The 20471-nt window shown below is 57.2% G+C and overlaps 1 protein-coding gene across 17 annotated transcripts in view; it reads left to right on the forward strand.

Moving 5' to 3' along the window:
- The window catches only part of TNK2 (tyrosine kinase non receptor 2), a 39564-nt gene extending 22491 nt beyond the window's left edge, over positions 1 to 17073 (forward strand). For 9 of the 17 annotated variants that reach the window (XM_074330308.2, XM_074330303.2, XM_074330267.2 and 6 more), the window contains 13 exons: positions 1252 to 1473; positions 2366 to 2518; positions 2982 to 3259; positions 4695 to 4821; positions 5169 to 5315; positions 5399 to 5493; positions 10393 to 10587; positions 11995 to 12086; positions 12683 to 12727; positions 13435 to 14780; positions 14878 to 14973; positions 15132 to 15259; positions 16281 to 17073. In XM_074330308.2, the coding sequence (XP_074186409.1) occupies positions 1252 to 1473; positions 2366 to 2518; positions 2982 to 3259; positions 4695 to 4821; positions 5169 to 5315; positions 5399 to 5493; positions 10393 to 10587; positions 11995 to 12086; positions 12683 to 12727; positions 13435 to 14780; positions 14878 to 14973; positions 15132 to 15259; positions 16281 to 16287 (2931 nt within the window). In that variant the 3' untranslated portion in view covers positions 16288 to 17073. Of the gene's footprint in view, positions 1 to 1251; positions 1474 to 2365; positions 2519 to 2981; positions 3260 to 4694; positions 4822 to 5168; positions 5316 to 5398; positions 5494 to 10392; positions 10588 to 11994; positions 12087 to 12682; positions 12728 to 13434; positions 14781 to 14877; positions 14974 to 15006; positions 15260 to 16280 lie in introns of those variants that run through there. The other 8 variants (XM_019723638.3, XM_019723637.3, XM_074330244.2 and 5 more) reach the window with 5 other exon arrangements.
- Positions 17074 to 20471: the final 3398 nt, after the last annotated feature.

A 20471-nucleotide genomic window follows, 5' to 3' on the forward strand; every position in this document is an offset into this window, starting at 1 on the left:
TGGGCAGCAGAGATTTCCTGGCTGCGATCTGCCAAAGGGGCTGTCTCTTGGGATCCTGTGGCCTTTTCTGGGGACACTGTCCTGGTCCCTTGCCCAGGTTTTAGGGAAGGTTGAGTGTGTTGGGGCGGGTGAAGGCAGGAGGGAAGAGCTGTGACAGGATTCAGGGTCTTGGATCTACCACCGGCTCACAGGAGGTTCCTGGGCTGCTCAGTGGACCTCTCCAGACTGGAGGCCTGTCTCAGTACACCAATGCTGGCCACGCTTGCCCAGCTCACCTCACTCGGGCTGTGGCGGGGGTGGGGGGGTCCTTGTCAGCTGTACACTGTTTACAAATGTAAGGGATTCCAGGTACTGGGAGGAGGGACAGGCCAGAAGAGGCCCTCAGATTGGAGACCGCTGTGCAGCTAAGGCTCGGCCAGCTTTGGGGGCAGAGGCCCAGCTGGGCAGACTCTGCAGCCGGAAGCCAAGGCTTTGGGTGCCCGAGTAGGTGTGGCCGCTTCAGACAGAGGGGCCAGCTCTCACCCTCAGAGCCTCCTTCCTTCTGTCCCCTCACCTTTGGCCCCTTCCCTCTCCAGCCCAGGCTGCAGAGTTCTCTTCCATCTGCCTTTTTTCTCAGCCCTCAGCTCTAGGCACCCCTCCAGAAATCCAGCTGTCTTCCCAGGTCCTTCCCCAGCAAGGCCTTGCTTCATCTGCACCCCACACACACTCACGATCCAACCTCAGGCTCAAATTATCCTCCCCTGGCAGGGGGAAGGGCAGCCGACTCCCTGGGGAGGGTGGAGACAGACAGCGCCAAATGGGCAGCCCAGAGAAGGGGCCAGGGCTAAAAATGGACAGAGAGGTGTTTGTGGCGGGCCCCTCAGGCTCCTGCCCATCTGCTGGCGTTAGGGCTGGAGTCTGTGCTGGGCAGGGGTACAGGGAGGGACGGGCGGGGCAGAAGGTGGCACCTAGATTGGCTTCGGGCTGTCCCAGGACCAGCCCCCCACCCCAGCTGGGTGTGGGGCCACAGCAGCCACCAGCTACATGCTTGTCAGTCCATTCCTGGCACATACCCTGCAGCCACACAAGGCTGTGGGTTCCTTTTTGGGGGTATGGTCAGGAAGGGGTGTGGGCCACCAGCCAGGCTGGCCCCCGGCAGTTTGGCAAAGCCAGGACCTATCTGGAGGCCTGGCTGAGGATGCAGTGGGGCAGGACTCAGGGACTGGCTCTGGGGCCTCAGGGTTCCATCTGCCCCTGGCTACCTTCAAACAGGTATTCAGTGGAAAGCGGCTGGAGGCTGAGTTCCCTCCTCATCACTCTCAGAGCACCTTCCGGAAGACCTCGCCCACCCCTGGGGGCCCAGCCGGGGAGGGGCCCCTGCAGAGCCTCACCTGCCTCATTGGGGAGCAGGACCTGCGTCTCTTTGAGAAGCTCGGCGATGGCTCCTTTGGCGTGGTGCGCAGGGGCGAGTGGGACGCCCCTTCAGGGAAGACGGTAAGCTTTCCGGGTCCTGTGGGCGTGGCAAAGGGACAGGCCCCTCTGCCCTCTAAGGTGGACTGTCCCTTCTGCTGGGACGCGACAGCGACTGGGGACAGGTTGCAGAGTGGCTCGCCTTGGAGTCCACACTCAAGTTTAACTACACACATCTGTTTCTTTTTTAAATTGCAAAAATAATGTATTTATTCTAAAAGTCTGGAAACTATTTAAAAATTAAGAAAAAAAAGTGCCTGTAATCCCACCCCTCAGAGGAAACACAGTATTTCTGCCTTGTTCCCCCCTCAGGTATTTTGTTGAATTTAGTTTCAAGATACACATTTTGGATGCTTTTTAAATCTTGTCCTTTCTCTTGGTATTGTGCTTAAAATGTTTCCTCCGAGGGATAGAGAGCGTGTATGGGGTAAAGCGTACAGGTCTTCAGTGTACAGCCCAGGGAGGTTTTACCTACGCACAGAGGCAGGTAACTACGCCCAGATCACGATACGCAGCACTGCAGAGCGTCCCTCGTGCCTCTTCACCGAGTGTCCCCTTCCTCCAGGGGAGGCCACTATTCTTAGTGGCTTAGCGTTTTGGCATTATATGTAAAACATTTTTTTTTATACCAGGACTATATTATAATATAACATTTTAATATCCTATCCTCATACTGGTTGTTTCTTACCTAATGCTTGCTATTTAAGCTGGGCATCCCCCCAGGAAGGGGAGGTGCCATGGATGGCCCCTGGGGTCCGCCCGCTGCCCTCCCCCAACCAGACCAAGGCAGCCGTGGCCCTCGGATGAGCAGATCTGTGCTGGGACATTTGAGCTGAGTTGGAGGGAGGAGCAGGCTGGCTCCGAGGCTTGGGGCCTGGGGCCTGTCCTGACTCCCTGCCATCCCTGCTCTGGGCAGGTGAGTGTGGCTGTGAAGTGCCTGAAGCCTGACGTGCTGAGCCAGCCCGAGGCCATGGACGACTTCATCCGGGAGGTGAACGCCATGCACTCTCTCGACCACCGAAACCTCATCCGCCTGTACGGTGTGGTGCTCACGCCGCCCATGAAGATGGTAAGCGGTCCTCCCCGCCGCCACCTGTGCTGGGGTTACTCCCTCCATCCTGATGAAGGAAGGCCTGAGGTCCCCCAGACCCTGCTCTGGTCCCCCATCTGATGTGGCAAAGGGGCTCATGGGGGTCTCGCCTGCTACTGTGTCCCCTACAGCCCATGTCCATCTCTGCATTTTGCTTGTGTTCACTGGGAGGGAGTCATACTCCCTGAGAAAAGCCAGCCCTGGAGCTCAGTGCCTGGAATTTCTAACCTGAGCCTCTTCGGGTTGTTTCTCTGGGCCTCAGTTTCCCACATTGCTTAGAGGAAAGCTGTAGGACTTCTAGGGATCCCCAAAGGATGGTCCAGGAAGGCTCACTGAGCATGGCTCTGGCAGGCCTTCAGGAGAGGACTGGGAGCCCAGCGCGGGGTGCTGAGGGAGGGGCCGGGCTCCGCCACGCTTACTCCTGCCTCCTCTGTGGCCTCAGGTGACAGAGCTGGCGCCTCTGGGATCATTGTTGGACAGGCTTCGCAAGCACCAGGGCCACTTCCTTCTGGGTACTCTGAGCCGCTATGCTGTGCAGGTGGCCGAGGGCATGGGCTACCTGGAGTCCAAGCGCTTTATTCACCGTGACCTGGCTGCCCGCAATTTGCTGTTGGCCACCCGAGACCTCGTCAAGATTGGGGACTTTGGGCTGATGCGAGCGCTACCCCAGAACGACGACCACTACGTCATGCAGGAGCATCGCAAGGTGCCCTTTGCCTGGTGAGGGGCAGGCGATTCGGGCTCCTGGGGCCTGGACCCCATCCTGTCCCACCCTGGTTCGCACATACCCAGGCCTCAGAGCTTGCAGGGCCTCCATACCCACAGCAGCCCTTGTTGTGTGCCCTCCATTCGCTCATCCATCTAGGAGTTCTTGTGTGTCGGGTACTAGGATACACAGGGACGAGTGCTGTGGGGACTCAAAGGCTTCCTGGACAGCCAGTATTAAGCTCCTGAAATAACAGGAAAAGTTAGCTGGGCAAAGACTGGTTGGTAAGCATATTCTAGGTGGAGTTAGCGGCAGGCAGGGCCGGAGCAGGCTGGGCCTTGTGACTGCACAGGGACATTTGCTGCACAGGGACCATTGCCCTGCCTCCTGTGGGAGCCGATCCTGTGCTGAGACCAATGTGGTCCTCTGGTGTCAGAGGCACCCAAACAAGTATAGTCTCCCTGCTTTGGGGTGGAAGGATCCGGTCCCGTTCAGCTTGCCAGAGTACTCTTCTCATTCAGGACGTCTAGACATCCTACTTAGTAACCGACTTTATACCTAGGGGGACCATACATCCTGGATTATGCCTGTTTTCCTGAAGTAAATTAATAGCACGTCCTTTCAGACTCACACATCCTTGTGTAGATTGTTGTTTTAAGGGGGCCACATAAAAATAGGTACAGCCCTATTTTTATACAGCCCCCTTCAAACAACCCTATGAAGCGAGCAGATTATTGTTCCCATTTCACAGATGAGGAACATGAGGCTTAGAGGTCTTGAGTGACTTTCCCTGTGTCCTATCCTCTTTGAGTGGCAAGGCCAGCTCTCCAGTTTCATGAGCGATCCTTTGCCTCTCCATCCAGAGCAGCTTCCTCCTCATGGCGCCTCAGCCCCCCTGGAATATCCCTTTGCCATCTTCACTGCAGTGGCGTTTCTCCTCACCCAAGAGGGCATCCCAGAGGAAGTGTGTGGATATTTGGGTGAAGCCATTGTGACTATTTCCACCCATTTGGTTCTTCCTCAGGCCCTATCCAGATTTCCCACCCACACCTTCCTGCTGAAATGACCCAGATGTTAGGATCCTGCCCCAAATCTGGAAATTGTCATCCTCCCACCACAGTTAGAAAACAGCCTGAGCGCTTATCCCCTCCCTCCCAGCCCCAGAGCCTCTGACCTTTTTCCCTGCTTCCCTGACCTGGGAGCTTCACCCCCTTCCAATCCCAGGCCACATGTGGGCAAGAGACCTGAGCCCAGATGGTCTTCTCCAAGTCTGTACTCCATGGGCAAGCCGTCCTGCCCTGTCCCTTCCATACCGGGTTCCCAGTCCCTACTGTTGAGCTTGGCACATAGGGCAACAACATGTGTGTTGAATGAGCATTTTATGTTGCTTGGGACTGGTGTGGGTGTGTGTGCTCGAGAGGCCTTCTGTTTGACCCCTGCCTCTGCCAGGTGTGCCCCCGAGAGCCTGAAGACACGCACCTTCTCCCATGCCAGTGACACCTGGATGTTTGGGGTGACGCTGTGGGAGATGTTCACCTATGGCCAGGAGCCCTGGATTGGCCTCAATGGCAGCCAGGTGAGGAAGCTGGGGAGGTCCCCCTCACAGGGCAGGTAGGGTGGGTTTGATCCTGGCTCCCAGCGCGGCCCTGCTAGAACTGGCGCTGACCTGCTGGAGTCCTGTCCCCCACCCTCCGTCTGTGTGACCTCCCAGCTGAGCATAGAGAAGGGCCCCATGGTCAGGAGGGACAGGCTCCCGTTCTCAGCCCTTGCCACGGCCACCTGGGGAGAGGCCCTGCCCCGAGGCAGACTACTTCAGGGTGCGGGCAGTGCGGCCTGCAGCTCCACTCGTCCCAGGGGTGGAGGGAGGCTGGGAGGGAGGAGCTGGGAGCTCTGCTTGTCCTCAAACTGTACCACTCTCTCCAGATCCTGCATAAGATTGACAAGGAGGGGGAGCGTCTGCCGCGGCCGGAGGACTGTCCCCAGGACATCTACAATGTCATGGTCCAGTGCTGGGCTCACAAGCCAGAGGACAGACCCAGCTTTGTGGCCCTGCGGGACTTCCTGCTGGAGGTGAGGGCACGCCTGCCCACGGGGCCCCGGGGCTGTGAGCAGGGTCGGCCCCAGGGTGGGCAGTGACCTTTCTGTGCCCTCAGGCCCAGCCCACGGACATGCGGGCCCTTCAGGACTTTGAGGAACCAGACAAGCTGCACATCCAGATGAATGACGTCATCACCGTCATCGAGGGGAGGTAGGGAGCGTGGGGGCTGCGTCTGTACTGCTTTTAGGGTGCGGGGTGGGGGGGCCTGCTGGCCGAGAGCTCTTTTGCCTCTGAGGTCCCCATGTCATCACACAAGGTGTGGTGAGCGTGATGGGAGGGCATGCCTGGGTCTGCCCCGAGTGCTTGGGGTTACATCTGCAGGTGCGGCTGCTCCTGAGGGGACTCCCCCTGCATAGTGCTGCCTGTCACCCTTTTCCCAATCAGCTCCAGCCCTGGCTGTGTGGGTCAGGGCCAAACTGGCATTACGGTGAGGCAGCCGGGCCTCAGGGCCACAAGTGGAGACTCTGGAACTCCTAAACATTCTTTCCTCCTCTAATCCTCTTCCTCCCCTTCCCTTCCCGCCTCCTCCCAGGATAAGGACTCTTGACTACCCACCTGGGTGCGTTTCAGTACCCCAAAGCAACGCCCCCTCTTCCTGGCAACTTCCGCCCTCCCACTGAGCCCCACTGCTCCTGGCCGGGGACCCTCCATCCTCTGCTCGGCCTTGCTCCCTGGGCCTCTGTCCCTGGGCTCCCTGCAGGGCCTCTCTTCCTGACCCCTCCCTCCCCTTTACACCTGGCAATACAAGTCTGTGCCTATAGGTGCCATCTCCTGAATCATGTCTCCTAGCCTGCTGCCCCCACCCACCTGTCCGCCTGCCGTGGAGCCCCACCCCGCTCACCCCGCCCCTGTTATCTGAGTCTCAGGTGTCTGAGGAACTGGTTGGGGTAGGGCAGGCTTGAGGTGCCTTTGGGTGAGCATGGAAGGCTCCTGTACCCCCAGTGCATCTGACTGAGAGCCAGGTGTGGGTGAGGGCAGGGGCTACTGCCCGCAGAGCCCTTTCTACCTGGACTTCAGGTTTCGGACTGGGGCCTTTGGTTAAACCTTGTGCTGCATGGGGGCTTGGTGACAGGAGAGCCTCTGGGTCTGTCATGACGGAGTTGGTTCTGGAACCCGGGTGGTTTGTGGAGGAACATGACCTGCACCTGCTGTGGCCCCAGCACCGCCTCTCAGGCCGGGACTCCCCTTGCCTCTGGGCATAGTATCTGGGAATCAGAATAATATTCGTGCCAGTGGATGAGAGCAGAAAGCTGGGAGAGAGGCCTAGGGACAGGAAGGAATATAGTCTGTGGTTTGGAGCGCAGGGGCCAGGGAAGGCACGCAGGCCTGACACTCGGAGAGCATTCTGGAAACAGGAGGATTAGGGTGAGGGCCCCTCTGGAGGTGCCTGGCAGGACCTAAGGCAGAAGTCTAGGTCTCCAACCATTCCCATTTCCTGGAACCTTGGACCAGGCTCCTCTGTAGTCCTCTGTCCTTACTTTCCCCTTCCCTTGCTCTCAGTGGGGGCCCATATGCCAGGGCCCAGTGTTCTCCAGGGGGTGAGTCAGGAGCTTCCTGTGTTTCTGGGGCGTGTGTCTCTTGAGCTGGTGCCCTGGGTTACCTCTGGCGGGCGAGGGGAGGGGTCAGGGAGCCCTCCTCCTGGGAGGTTGCTGTGGGCATGCTCCGCCCTGCCCTCCGTCACAGGCTCCCTGCTGCCTGCCAGTGTGGGCTCGCCGGGCTCCTCCTCCAGGGCCACCAGCCGTCTTGGACCACTGTGCCTGCCCATGGTCTCTGGAGCCGCTCAGGAGGTGGGAGGTGAGGGGCAGGAGGCCACAGCAGCTGGTGGGGCTCTGGGAGTGGGCCTGTGTGTCCGTGGGGCCAGAGCTTTGACTCTGCCCCCTGGTTTTCTCAGTGCTCAAAGCTCTGTTTGACTGGCTCTGTCTCCACGTCTCCAGGTGGATGGGCTCTCTGTGTGTCCCTTTGGGTCTGGGTTTATACATGTAGGTCCCTGGCTCTTTCCCGTGTCTCCCCTTGGCCTGGTTCTCGGCTTTCTCCATATCTGCTCTTCTGTTGGTTTTGGATTCCTTCTGGCGGAAGCTGTCTCCAGTATTTGTTTCCTACTCCAGAGTCTGGGAACCCCCTTGCCCCTGGCTCTGGTTCTGCTGGCTCAGTGCTTCTTGGGGTAACAGGCAGTGGGCAGAGAGACACCTTGACGTTCTATGAGCCACGCTTGTGAGGCTCAGCCTAGGCTGAGGGCCGGACACTGACCGCTCTTTCCCAGGGGGTCTCATATGGAGGCTGGGAAGGCTGGCAGCTCATGTCTGCGTTTATGGCACCGGAGAAGCGGGACAGAGGTTTTGAAACCCATCAGCAGGTCCTTGGCCTGGCCTGGTCCCTGGAGCCTCTGCTTCCTGGGGTCAGTGAGGGAGGGGAAGCAAGGGTCTGTGTTGTTCCTCAAGGCCAGGGGCTGCTTGGGACACTCAGAGAGAAGTGGGTGGGGTGCGGTTTTAAGCAGAATGTGGAAGCAACATGTGTCAGCCATTCTGGACTCCCTTAGGCCAGGACTGGAACAAGGGGCTAAATTTCAGGGGATGGTCCCCCATAGAGCTGGGGCCACCTGAGGCAGTTCTCAGCCCAGGCCTCAGTTTCTTAGCTGCTGCTTCACATTTCACTTGTCTCAGGCTGCTGACAGGCAGCAGGAAGTGGAGATCTCTTGCTGGAGGTGCTGGGCCCTTTTCTTACTCCCCTAGAGACTCCCCTTGGGTGTCTGTGTCCATGTTTGCTGCAGTGGGGGACCTGGCCTTCCTGTTGTTGCCGTGGAGACTGGCCTATTGGTGGAGGGGAGGAGAAGGTGTGGCCAGAGCAGGCTGGGCGGCAGGACGGGGCTGCTGGTACCTCAGCCCCGTGGAGCCTCAGAGGGAGACAGTGGGCAGTTGAGCACAGCAGCGGCCATCTCATTGGCTATCTCAGGGCTCACATTAGAGCTTTGTTGGGCTGATGTGCTCGGGGTGCGATTGCCAAGGGGCTTCTTTCTCATACACACTTAATACTCCTCCCTCTCCCAGGAGCAAAGACGTTTTTGGGGAGTGGTGTCAGGACCCCCAATAATCATGGGGGCTCTCGCCTTGGCCATAACCTGTAATGAAGGGAGGTGGGCTTGGTGTCCCCTCTCGCTCTCAGAAGTGTGTCCAAAGGAGGCTTCTGTGTGAGGAGCTTGGCTGTGTTGGCAAAGGAGAGGAGCACAGGGAGTGATTGCCGGCTGGTCTGCTTCGCTCCGGGCCCACACAGGAGGGCATGGTCGTGCCGTGGATGGAGTCTGTTCTCCGCACTGCGTCTCCGCCGTGGCTGCATTTCTCACCCAAGTTAACGAGCACTTCTGAAGAGGCGTGGAGAGCTGAGTCCAGTGTCCAGCCATGGGCTTGGTGTCTGAGATGGTTCTGTGGACGTGCCTGCAGAACCCAGGGAGCCAGTCAGTGTGGGGGGACCGCAGCAGGGTCCCCCAGTGCCAGGCGTGCCTCCCTACTCTCTTCACCGGCGGCCCTCAACCTCAGCTGGCCCTGGGAGGCGGACGGGAAGCGCTCTTCTCCTTTCCTCCTTAGAACGGCGCTGCTATTTTCAGATGAGCTTTGTCTCTTCCTGGGTGTTGTCCTGTCCTTCCTTCCTTCCCTGCCCTTCCCACCCAGAGGGCAGGGTGGTAGTCATAGGGTTGCTGTGTCTGTGGTGGGCCCTCAGCGGCCTTGTTTACAAGGAGGCCGGGCTCCTAGCCCTGCCATCCTCACCTCTCAGCTTCCCACGGGCTGCTGTGCTGGTGGGGTTCGGCTTCCCTCTCTGGAACAGGCTGTTTGGGGGTTACGATGCCGCAGTGGGCCTCATCACCTCCCAGAGAAGTGCCCAGGTGCTTAGGCCTTGCTACCTGCTTCCAGCCTCCAGCCTCCCCCCATCCCTCTGGGCTAGTCGCAGTCGGGAGGAGACCTTTCTTTACGTTCCTGGCTGTGGGCAGTGACGTCTAGGTAGGGGGTTGACAGTGAGGTCATGCAGCTTGGTGCCACACGTGTCTACCACAGCAGCATGGGGCTGTCACCACCTCTGCCTTAGCCCAGATCTTACCCATGTCAGCAGGGGGGAGTGAGCCCACAGCAGACGCAGGAGCCTGACAGCCTGTTGGCTTTTGCTGTTCCAAGTGTCCAGGAGGCTCTCTGCTCTTTCTTGCTCACCTGCCCGCCCCAACCCAGGGGGCTTAGGCTGCATAACAGGTTTTGTGTGTGGGGTCAGAACAAGGAGCTGGTGGCCCAGCTACATTGGGAGGCTGGGTTCCCCTCTGAACCCCTTGTTTAAGATGGTAGTAACGCTTTTCCCAAGGAGGTGGATGGGGCAAGGGTGAGGGTCCCCCCAGCCCTGTGAGGGCCTGGTAGAAGGTATTAGAGAAACATAAACTGGTGACGTGAAGGCGTGGGTTGCCCCGAGTGATTCTAAATGCATGAGAGCTGCACGCAGGAGGTAGGTTGCAGTGGGAGGGCTTGGCCTTAAGCCCAGCGTGAGGGCTGGGTGAGTCCTCCTTGGGCCCCTGAACCTCACAACTCCTGGAATTGCGCTGAAGAGTGAAACTGGGTGGCCAGAAGGGGCCCGGGACCAGGCCTTGCCCTGGGAAGAGGGAGGCCAGGTGGTACTGTGAGAAGGGCAGTGGCTTTCCAGACTAACAACTAGATTTGAATCCTGGGTCTACTGCGATCTTTCTGGTAACTGTAGTAGGCAAGTCGTGTCACTTGTTGGAACCTGTTTCCTTTTTTGTAAGCTGTAGGAAAAGCTGTCTCACCCACCTAGGTAGCTTACAGGCTGTGTGAAAACAGCCGGGCCCTGTACTGGGGCAGTGGCAGGTTATGGGGAGCTGCTGGGAGGAGGCAGGCATGATCGCCCACCCTGGTCCTGGGGCCTTTGCCCCCGTGTTCCCTTCTGCCAAGGTGGTTAGACTTCATAGTTAAAGAGCTTGGTGTGGAAAGGGTCCCACTCCTTGGGGCTGTCACACCACGTACACCACGCCCTGGTGTTCACCATGTCATCTTTGTTGGGCAGGGCCGAGAATTACTGGTGGCGTGGGCAGAATACTCGGACGCTGTGTGTGGGGCCCTTCCCTCGCAATGTGGTGACCTCCGTGGCTGGCCTGTCGGCCCAGGACATCAGCCAGCCTCTGCAGAATAGCTTCATCCACACGGGGCATGGCGACAGCGACCCCCGCCACTGCTGGGGCTTTCCCGACAAGATCGATGAGTGAGTACTGGGCAGGGCCAGCAGCCCCTCCCCGGGCATGCAGGCGTCTTTTAGGCTTCCAAGGTCCCATCATAACGGGGGACAGAGGGTCTCTTATTGCCCAGCAACTTTTCCCTATAGGCAGAACCAGGGTTAGGAGCTTCAAGGGATGGACCTGGGAGAAAGGCCCCCAAGGGCTGCAGCCTGAAGCTCCCCTGGCACACTGGCCTTAGGAAAATGGACTTGGGAACAGCCTTCCGAAGCAGTTCAGTGGGAGAGCTTTTGTCATGATCCCCAGCATTTGAGTAGCAGTTTCCCTTCTGCTGGAAGTAGCACAGTCTGGGAGATGGGAACCTGCCGGGTCAGGCCCAGGGGTGCAAGGCCCCGAAAGAGCTCCTTGTGGGGAAACTTCAGAGCGAATGGTAGGCAGCAGCTTAGCGCCCCGCCTGCCTGCTCCCTCTGTGTCCTGGAGGTGTGTTCAGTCTCCTTTAAGTGAAAGGATGAGGTCACTGAGGGGCATCTGGGGAGGACACAGAGGAGAAGAATTAGTCACTTCCTGGGTGCCCTGCCCCTGGGTTCCACCTGGCGGCTCCTCACGCCAGGCCTCAAGGCCCCTGTGCTGGCCCCAGAGGGCCAGCTCCAGGCAGCGCTAGTCCTCTGACTTCTGACACACGCCTGGCTGGTGTGGTGCCACTGGCCCTTCACCTGTGTGCCCCCACACACCAGAACACTTACATGTGGGAGGGAGGCCCGCGTGTCTCTTGCTCAGAAGAGCCAGGTGAGGGCTGGCGAGAGTTGGGGCATGAGAGCACAGACACCCTCCAGAAGGAGGCCTGGTGCCCTCTGCCCTGCTCCTGGCGTGCCGTGGCCAGCCCAGCCCCATTCCTCTGGGCGTTAATCAGCCTGTGACTAAGGCCCAGATCCTGACAGTCAGCACAGAGGTTGAGGGTGAATTGAGAGCAGGGCAGGTGGCCAAACCCCTGGCAGTGTGGCAGAAGGATGTGTCCTGCCCACCCTGCCTGGGGAGCACAGCCGGATGCCTCTGGGCCTGGAAGGAGAGAAGAGAGCGTGCCAGCAGGTGGCTGCTGCCGGGCGTGGGTTGGGGTGCCATGGGGGTTGCAGAGGGCTAGCTCTGCCTTGTAGGGTGTTCTTGGAGCCCCTACAGTCCTAGGCTTTTCAGCCTGCAATCAGGAGTCCTTTCCCTGCCCTCTCCATGACGCCCTCCCCAGGTTACAGCTTAGGTCTACAGAAAGGAGCTGCTGGGAATTGGAAGTCCTGTGCTCCAGACCACATCTGCAAGGGGCTTGGGCAAGGTGGTCCCTGGATGCCTGACCCCAGGGGACAGGCCCAGCGTCTCCTCCATAGGTTTCCTCACTGCCACCACTCCACACTGGTCCTCTACCCTCTGACCTGGTTCTCCCCCCGCAGACTGTATCTGGGAAACCCTATGGACCCTCCCGACCTGCTGAGCGTGGACCTGAGCACCTCCCGCCCCACCCAGCATCTGGGAAGGGTGAAAAGTAAGCGCCCCCAACTCCAGGGCTTTCCCAAGTTCATTGGCTGCTCAGGGGCACTGTCTTCTCAGGCCAACCTTGAGCCGGCTGTTCTGGCTCTGAGACAGTTGGGTCAGTGCAGCAGGGGGACGGACAGCTGTGTCCCTGGCTCCAGCCGGGAGTGGGGTGGAAGAAGAAAGGCAGCTGTATCCGCCGAGGTGGGCATCCTCCGTCGGCCCTGCGTTGGCCTGCCCTCCTCAGCTCTCTCTACCCTCCTCCTTCCCGCCGTGCTCAGAGCCTGGCCTTCCTCACCCACCCTCATCCTGCTCTCCTCTCCCAAGCCAAACCACCCCACAGGCTTCATCTTGGCTAGGAGCCTCATCCAGCCCCCGGGTCCTGGGCCTTCGTTCCGGAACACAGTTTTTCCCATCCTGCCGCCCCATTACTTCCCATTGCTCTTGGGTTTGTACGTTCACTCGCTCCTATTTACGGCGCGCGCTCTCTCTCTCTCTCTCTCTCTCTCTCCATGCTCTGCTCTCTTGTCTGGCCTTGTCTTCTTCCTCCCTTGTCCCCTTGTCTGTTCTGCTCTGCCCCCCTCCACTCTCTGCATGGCCTTCCTGCAGGGGAGCCTCCACCTCGCCCACCTCAGCCTGCCATCTTCACTCAGAGTAAGTGGGGCTGCGCTCGGTGCCTTGGCCCCTGCCCCCGGCCCCTCTCTCCTCTCATTCCTTCTCTCCTCCTGGAAGGCACAGAGTCCTCGTAGCCGGTGGGGTGGGAGGGGAAGCCAGTGTGTGCTGTGAGCTTTTGCTGCTGACCTGGCCCAGCATGCCTGCCTCTCCCCTCACCCACCAAGAGCCTGGGCTTCTGGAGCAATTGTGTGGTCCTGGAGCCCACCTCTGCCTCTCTCCACCATTGCCTGGCCTGCCTCACTCCTTTTGGGACCTGCAGAGGCTGGGCTTCCATGACGGTGGGTCAGGAGCTCCTGTTGCTCTAGATGGTGGGGGATTGCCCATAGCCCCCGCCTGCACTAATGGTGTGCCGTAACGGGGTGGGATAGGGCTACTAACCGGGCCCAGGGGCAAGGGCATTTGGGGTCTTCTGTGGATGGAAGGGGTGTCAGAGGCAGGTGGTGTGCAGAGTCGCTTGCTCAGGCTGAGATGGAGACGGGCTTACGCACCCACGCAGGGAGCTAACAGTACCCAGAGCAGGCCGTGCCCTGCTTTGTGAATGGGGTCAGTGTGCACTGAGAACCTGGCAGCTGAAGGCTGATCTCTGGGGGAGTTGGTGGGGACAATTGGCTTTTTTCCTCACCCTCCACCTTTCTTGGCCTCCTACCTGACACCGCCTCCCTGTCGGGGTCTCCCTTCCATTGCAGAACCAACCTATGACCCTGTGAGCGAGGACCAAGACCCCCTGTCCAGTGAGTTCAAGAGGCTGGTGCTGCGGAAGCCAGGCTTGCCCCGTGGGCTGTGGCTGGCAAAGCCGTCGGCCCGGGTGCCGGGCACCAAGGCAGGCCGCGGTGGCACCGGCGAGGTCACACTCATCGACTTCGGCGAGGAGCCTGTGGTCCCAGCCCCGCGGCCCTGTGCGCCCTCCCTGGCGCAGCTGGCCATGGATGCCTGCTCCTTGCTGGACAAGACCCCACCGCAGAGCCCCACTCGGGCCCTGCCCCGGCCCCTGCACCCCACACCTGTGGTGGACTGGGATGCCCGCCCGCTGCCCCCGCCACCCGCCTACGACGAAGTGGCCCAAGATGAGGCCGACTTTGAGGTCTGCTCCATCAACAGCACCCTGCGGGGCGCGGGCGTCTCCCCCGGCCCCACCCAGGGAGAGACCGACTTCGCCTTTGGGCCTGAGCAGCCGCTGCGCCTCCCTCCTGTGGAGGACAACCTGTTCCTCCCGCCGCAGGGTGGGGGCAGGCTGCCCACCTCAGCCCAGACCGAGGAGATCTTCCAGGCCCTGCAGCAGGAGTGCATGCGGCACCTGCAGGTCCCGGCCCGCTCGCTGGGCTCCTCACCCAGCCCGGTGAGCGACGACAGGCCCCAGGTGCCCCCACGGGTGCCCATCCCCCCGAGGCCTGCGCGCCCACGTGGCGAGCTGTCCCCAGCCCTCTCAGGCGAGGAGGAGACAGGGCGGTGGCCTGGACCTGCCTCCCCTCCCTTGGTGCCTCCCCGGGAGCCTGTGTCCCCTCAAAGCTCAAGGACCCCCAGCCCCCTGGTGCCACGTGGCAGCTCCCCGCTGCCACCCTGGCTCTCAAGCTCACCTGGGAAGACCATGCCCACCACCCAGAGCTTCGCTTCAGACCCCAAGTACGCCACCCCCCAGGTGATCCAGGCACCTGGCCCACGGGCCGGGCCCTGTATCCTGCCTATCGTCCGAGACGGCAAGAAGGTCAGCAGCACCCACTACTACCTGCTGCCTGAGCGCCCACCCTACTTGGAGCGCTACCAGCGCTTCCTGCGTGAGGCCCAGAGCCCCGAAGAGCCAGCCCCCCTGCCTGTGCCCCCGCTGCCCCCACCCAGCACCCCAGCCCCTGCTGCCCCCACTGCCACTGTTCGTCCCATGCCCCAGGCTGTCCCAGACCCCAAGGCCAACTTCTCCACCAACAACAGCAACCCAGGGGCACGGCCACCAGCCCTGAGGGCCACTGCTCGACTGCCACAGAGGGCCTGCCCTGGGGACGGGCCAGAGGCTGCACGGCCAGCAGATAAGATCCAGATGGTGAGTGCCAGGCCTGGCTGCCGGGGAAAGGGGCTGGGGCCCAAGGGCCGCAGAGGAGTGGGCCCAGGTGGTGCTGACGGGTGGTGGGTGTGCCCAGCTGCAGGCCATGGTGCATGGGGTGACCACAGAGGAGTGCCAGGCCGCCCTGCAGAGCCACGGCTGGAGCGTGCAGAGGGCTGCCCAGTATCTGAAGGTACCACCACCTCCTGCTCACTCTGGTTTTCAGGGACCCTGAAGACTGGTTCTGCTGTTCTCTTCCCCTCCTTACCCCTCGGGCTCTCCTCTGCCCCAGCCCTGGCCTGGTACCCCTTGGGCCTAGTGTGTCCCATGGCACCACCCTCTGCTCCTCAGGTGGAGCAGCTTTTTGGGTTGGGTCTGCGGCCGCGAGGCGAGTGCCACAAAGTGCTGGAGATGTTCGATTGGGACCTGGAGCAGGCTGGCTGCCACCTGCTGGGCCCCTGTGGCTCTGCCCAGCACAAGTGAGTAAGCCCTCCCCTGCCACCTTCCTGTCCTGGGGGCGGGGAAACAGTCCCACACCTCACAAGCCCCCCACAGCAGGAGTCCCGGAGCTCCCCAGCCAGGAGCTGGGCCCAGGCCCAACATGCAGACATTTCTGGGTGCAAACAGTCTCTCCGAAGTGCGTTTATTGAGACTTTCAGCCACTTGGTTCAAATGCACTGATTAAAAGAGGCAGTTGGAGTCCCTCCAGTTCTAGGGGGCTTGTTTCCCAAGCCCCTCCCATGGCACCCTGAGCGGCCTCCTGGGAGCCACGGTCCAGGACCCAGTGATACTTCTCACCTCTGCATGGCAGTCCAGTTTAAAATAACAGTTTTAATGCCTTTTTAAAGGAATGGCTAACCCCAAAAAATCCAGTATTTTCCTGTAAAAAATTTAAATGTACCTGTATATAACAAAATAAGTTACATAAATAACATAGTGATATGTAACATAAATATATGTATGTGAAGGCTTTAGCAAGCCAAAAAGTGGTGAAATGGGTACATCCCAGCATCGTCCCTGGAGAGGCCCTGCTGGGCCGTGGGGTTTCGGAGCAGTTGGGCTGTGGCAGCAGGCAGCCCGACTCGGAGCCCAGCCTCCTGCTAGCGTGCCGCGTCTGCCTGTGTCCCCACCTCTCCGGGTCCTCATCTGTAAAATGGGTATGAATGACGGTGCCAGCTGCATAGACGCGAAGTAACTAGGGATGCGTCTGTCACATCTCAAACGACACCATTAGTAAATTCTTGCTAATTTGTATCCAAATAAACTTAGGCTTTACTGTGCCTGTCACCCTTGGAGACTCCTGCTGGTCTCTTTATTTTTCGTTGTTTAAAAATAAGGACAAAAAGGCATCCCTGGATGGTAGGTTCCAAAATTATTGCCTGGAACTACCAGTTTTCAACCGATTTGCCGGCACTGAGAGGCCCTCCCACGCTAGACATTCCATACTCTGGTGCACTGGCCACTGTTGATGGAGGGACTTTCTGGGTCTTTCTCCTTTAGGCGCTGAGATGTCTGGAGAGCCAGAGGGTCTGCCCCGAAGGAATAACTTGAGCCTGTCCATCTGACAAGGGCGGGGATGCCCATTTCAGGCCTGGAGGATCTGCCACCCACTGCTTCCAGTGGCAGAGGGGGGCCAAAGCAGCAGGAGGCTGGGAGCCCCGCCTTGCCTCCCTCCCTCACCCAGCGCCACCCCTGCAACTTCGGTTCAGCCCTCGGTGCACCCAGCCAAGGTGCAGGAAGGAGCCCCATGAAGGCAGGCCTGGGGGTGGCCTCATGGCCCCTACAGCTGACCTGTCTCTGGCTCCACCCTGGCGGGGTCTGTGGCTGGAATATGTCCCCAAGTCCTGCCGACGGGGAAGCCAAGCTTGACCCCAGGCCTGGAGTTGTGTTGGCCACAAGGAGAGGTGGACCAGCACAGGGCTGGGCCCTTCTCCAGGAAGCCCCTGGTGGGCAGTTGGGGTGTTGGACAGAGTGTGACTTGTGGCCTCTCCGTGGGCATGTTATAGGACTTGGCTGTTCTTAGGATCTTGTGCCTGGAAATAGCCTGAGGTGGCTCAGGAAGCAGAGCAAGTGTGCCAGATAATTCTCTGGCAGGGACCAGGGCCCAAGGCCCCAGGGTTGGAAGGAGACCAAGGGGGCAGCTGCCCTCGAGGGACACCAGTGCTTCCTCTTTGACCCAACTCTTTCCCTGTGCTGTTCTGTTTTCCCACCAGCCTCTGTTGCCAAAGTTGCTGCCCCAGTTATGGATTCCTGCTTCTTCCAGAGAAATAAAATTAGTTTCTATTTTATGTTACATACTTGTGCCTGCCTGTGTCTCTCTGCCTCTTGGTCAGCTGACTGAGGCCCCAGGGTGCCCCCAAGCCACCACCACCCTGTGCCCAGGGCAGCAGGCCCCATAGCACCACCTGTGGACAGAAAGAGGAAGTGCAGGCCTGGTTGGTTCTAAGGGGTCTCTCTTCTGGGGCTGAGATGTAGTCACTGACTGACAGCTTTGCTCTCGAGTTCCATAAGGCAGGATACACTGCAGGAGAGAATACAGCAAGTCAGCTGGAGCTAAGCCAGAAACTTGAGTAACAAAGAAGGCTTCAACATGCATAAGTGTTTTAATGTTTTTCTGAGTAACTAACATTTCACGGAGTTCAAAATTCAAAAGGTACTTTATAAAGGATATAGAGTAAAGTCTCCCACCCCAGCTGCCCACCTCCCTGGAGGCTGACAACCATCAGTTTCTCGTGTGTTTCTTGTTTTTTTTCTCTTACAGTATTTTGAAGAGTTCATAGCCTCTGAAAGAGCTTCCCCGTTCTTGTTTAGGGTTGCATGGATGTATGGATGTGCCATAATCTATTTAACGAGGCCCTTTTTGATGAAGTGATAATTTGGTTGTTTCCAATACTTTATAATGACAACTACTGTTGCAATAAATGGTGTATGTGGGTTTTTTTTTATATGCAACTGAAGGATGAGTTCCCAGAAGTGGGTCCCCTGAGTTGTAAAGAGTGTGTGAAATAATGACATTGCTGAATTGCTTTCCTTAGAAGAGGTTATGCCAGTTGTCAGCCACTGGGGTGTGAGAGCTTTCCACGTGTTACAGCGCTTTTTGGTTTTAGCCAGTCTGACAGGTGGAAAATGGTGTCTCTGTGGTTTTAATTTGCATTTCTTGAATGAATGAACATTTAAAAAGATTAGTTGGGCCATTTATATTTCCTTTTCTATGAGCTACCTATTAATACCTTGGCCCATTTTAAAAAGTTAGATTATTTGTTTTTAGGAAATTACTGGATCACTAGTTTTTAGGAAATTACTGGATCAAGGAAATTAGCCCTTTGAGCTTTATGTCATTTGATCATCTGAATTTTTGGAAAAGAAGTAAATCATAAATAAGCTGATGGCTTGGGTTTAATAAAAACAGGCCATTCAGGATGGGTCTGGGCCTTTCCTTTGTGTGTCTGTGGCTCCGGGCTCGTCTGTGTGGTGAGCCCTAAGGCCTGGGAGGTCTGGAACCTTCAGTTCCAACATGTCCTGACTACCCTGTTCACTAAGACAGGAATTAAATTTAACTGTGATTTTAAAAGTAGTCACATACGATATAAAAGGGAAAAGGTTAATATTAAGTCAATTTGGGGTATTGCTGCTAGACTTGGAATTCCATTCTCAGCTGTTTGATCTTGGAAAAGTTACTTAACCTTTCTGAGCCTATAAACTAGGGGAGAGTAATTAATTCCTGCTTTATATTACAGAAGAACAAGCGTGAGGATTAAATGAGGGCACATGGGTAAAACATTGTGCTTAGTGCATGAGCCATATAAGTAGTTGAACTAATCATACATTTTTTCATGTTCCTGTCTATTTCTACCAATCAATAGCTTACATTATACACTGACCACAATTCTGTGTATACAAGTGTCTTCTCACATTTTTCCCTTAATTTTTTTTGGGGAAATAATTTGTTCTTTTGCTACAAAGCCATTCCTATTTACAGACCATGGACGTCTTCAACTCCATTTTCAAAAATGTCATTTTTGGGTAAATGATGGCGGAGCTAATACACTCCAGAAAGACTTTTTTTTTTGGAAGGGGAGCACCAAAGCATCTGGGGGTCCCTCAGGGAATCAGGAAACCAAATGTACTTTTCTTACCGGACACACGGTTCCCTAAATCCCAGCGTTTCCTATTGCTTTTCTCACTTCTAATCAGCCTGCCAGCTTTTGCCAGCATCTCCTGGGTTTATTGAAAAGCTATTAAGGGAGGGTGTTGAAAAAGCTGACAGAGGTTGGACTGCCCTTCTCTGCGTCAAGCCTTGAAGTGCGGGACACAAGTTGAACAGACAGTCTGTGTCCCCAGGGACTGTGACGTTACAGGAAGAGGATGATCATTATATGGCAGGTGCCTTGAGAGCAGAGGAGGTGGTTCCCAGAGGAGATGACATTGTGCTGACTTGGTGGGGAAGCATCGTCACACGCTAGGAGGTCAAGGGGGCGGGAGAGCATGGCAGGTGGAGGGAGCTGCGTGTGCAGAGCTATGGACGGCCCGCGCTGGCTTGTTCTCAGTGCTGATCTGTAAGGCTAGCACCCATTCTGCTGTTGTTTTGGGGATGAGTGAGGCAGGCCTGGCTCATGAAGCCGCTGGTGTGAAATGCTGAGTTCTCTGACTTTGTAGACAAAGGGAGACAACAGGAGAATATGAAGTGATGTGGAAGGATCTGTGTTTTTAAGAGACGGCTCTGCTTAAAAGTGGCTTACCGCTCCACTGCAGCCAGAGTGGAGGAAAGATCTAGCATATGCGTCTCACCGCACCCTGGGAACACATAGGTGTTCACAATTTGAAGCAGATTTTTACAGAAATTTGAACTTGGGGAATAGAGGGACCACCAATTCCTGGAATCCTTGGCTAGAACAGGGGTTCCTGACGGCCAGTCCAGGGCCCGTGCTGGTCTAGGGTCAAGTTTTCACTGGCCTGAGGTGAAATAAAATGAACCACACAGTTTAGTTTTCCTTGAAATGTATTGCATTTCAAGGACTGTTGAGACTTTTGTCTTCCTACCTTTTTGGTATTGAAACAACTCTTGTGTGGTGATGATAGTGATAGTGGTAGCTAGTAAATTTGTCCCCATGCCCTTATGTAGAAATGCCATGTCAGCATGTCCTCTCCGGCAATTATTTGAATGATCCCGGAAGTCTTCAGAACCCCTAGGCAAGTGCTTTTGTGTTAGGCAGCACCACCTATTGGCAACATGTGGCATTGCAGTTTCAGGCTAAATATCGGGAGGGATAAGATTGTGTAAAATCATTGCCCAATAAAGCAGTTAAATCCAAAAGCTGCCGGCCCAGACCCATAGGTGCTTAAAGGGCCTCATCCCAGGGAAGCTGGGAGGAGAAGAAACAGCTTCGCCCACCATCTGGAGCCAAACGGAGGTCAGCTAGGATCTAATGCCAGAAAAAGGAACTAGGTGGGGGGCTCTGAAGGAGGCCACTCCCAAACCTAGGAAAGAAACCGTGGGCTACCTGGGAGAATGTTGTGGGCTAAGGGAGAGCACGCAATCACTTGCCGGTGAAAAGTCGGGATGATACAAGTGCCCCTTGGGAAGCCCCACTTTTTCTTTTAATGTTGTTGTTATGATTGTCATACATGCTCATTGTTGAATTGGAACAGTCAGAAAACACAATGAGAAAAATTACCCAGAAAGCTACTTGA

The sequence above is a fragment of the Rhinolophus sinicus genome, chromosome 17 (genome assembly GCF_057876585.1).
Source record: "Rhinolophus sinicus isolate RSI-liver-muscle chromosome 17, RSI-T2T, whole genome shotgun sequence".
Classification (NCBI taxonomy): domain Eukaryota; kingdom Metazoa; phylum Chordata; class Mammalia; order Chiroptera; family Rhinolophidae; genus Rhinolophus; species Rhinolophus sinicus.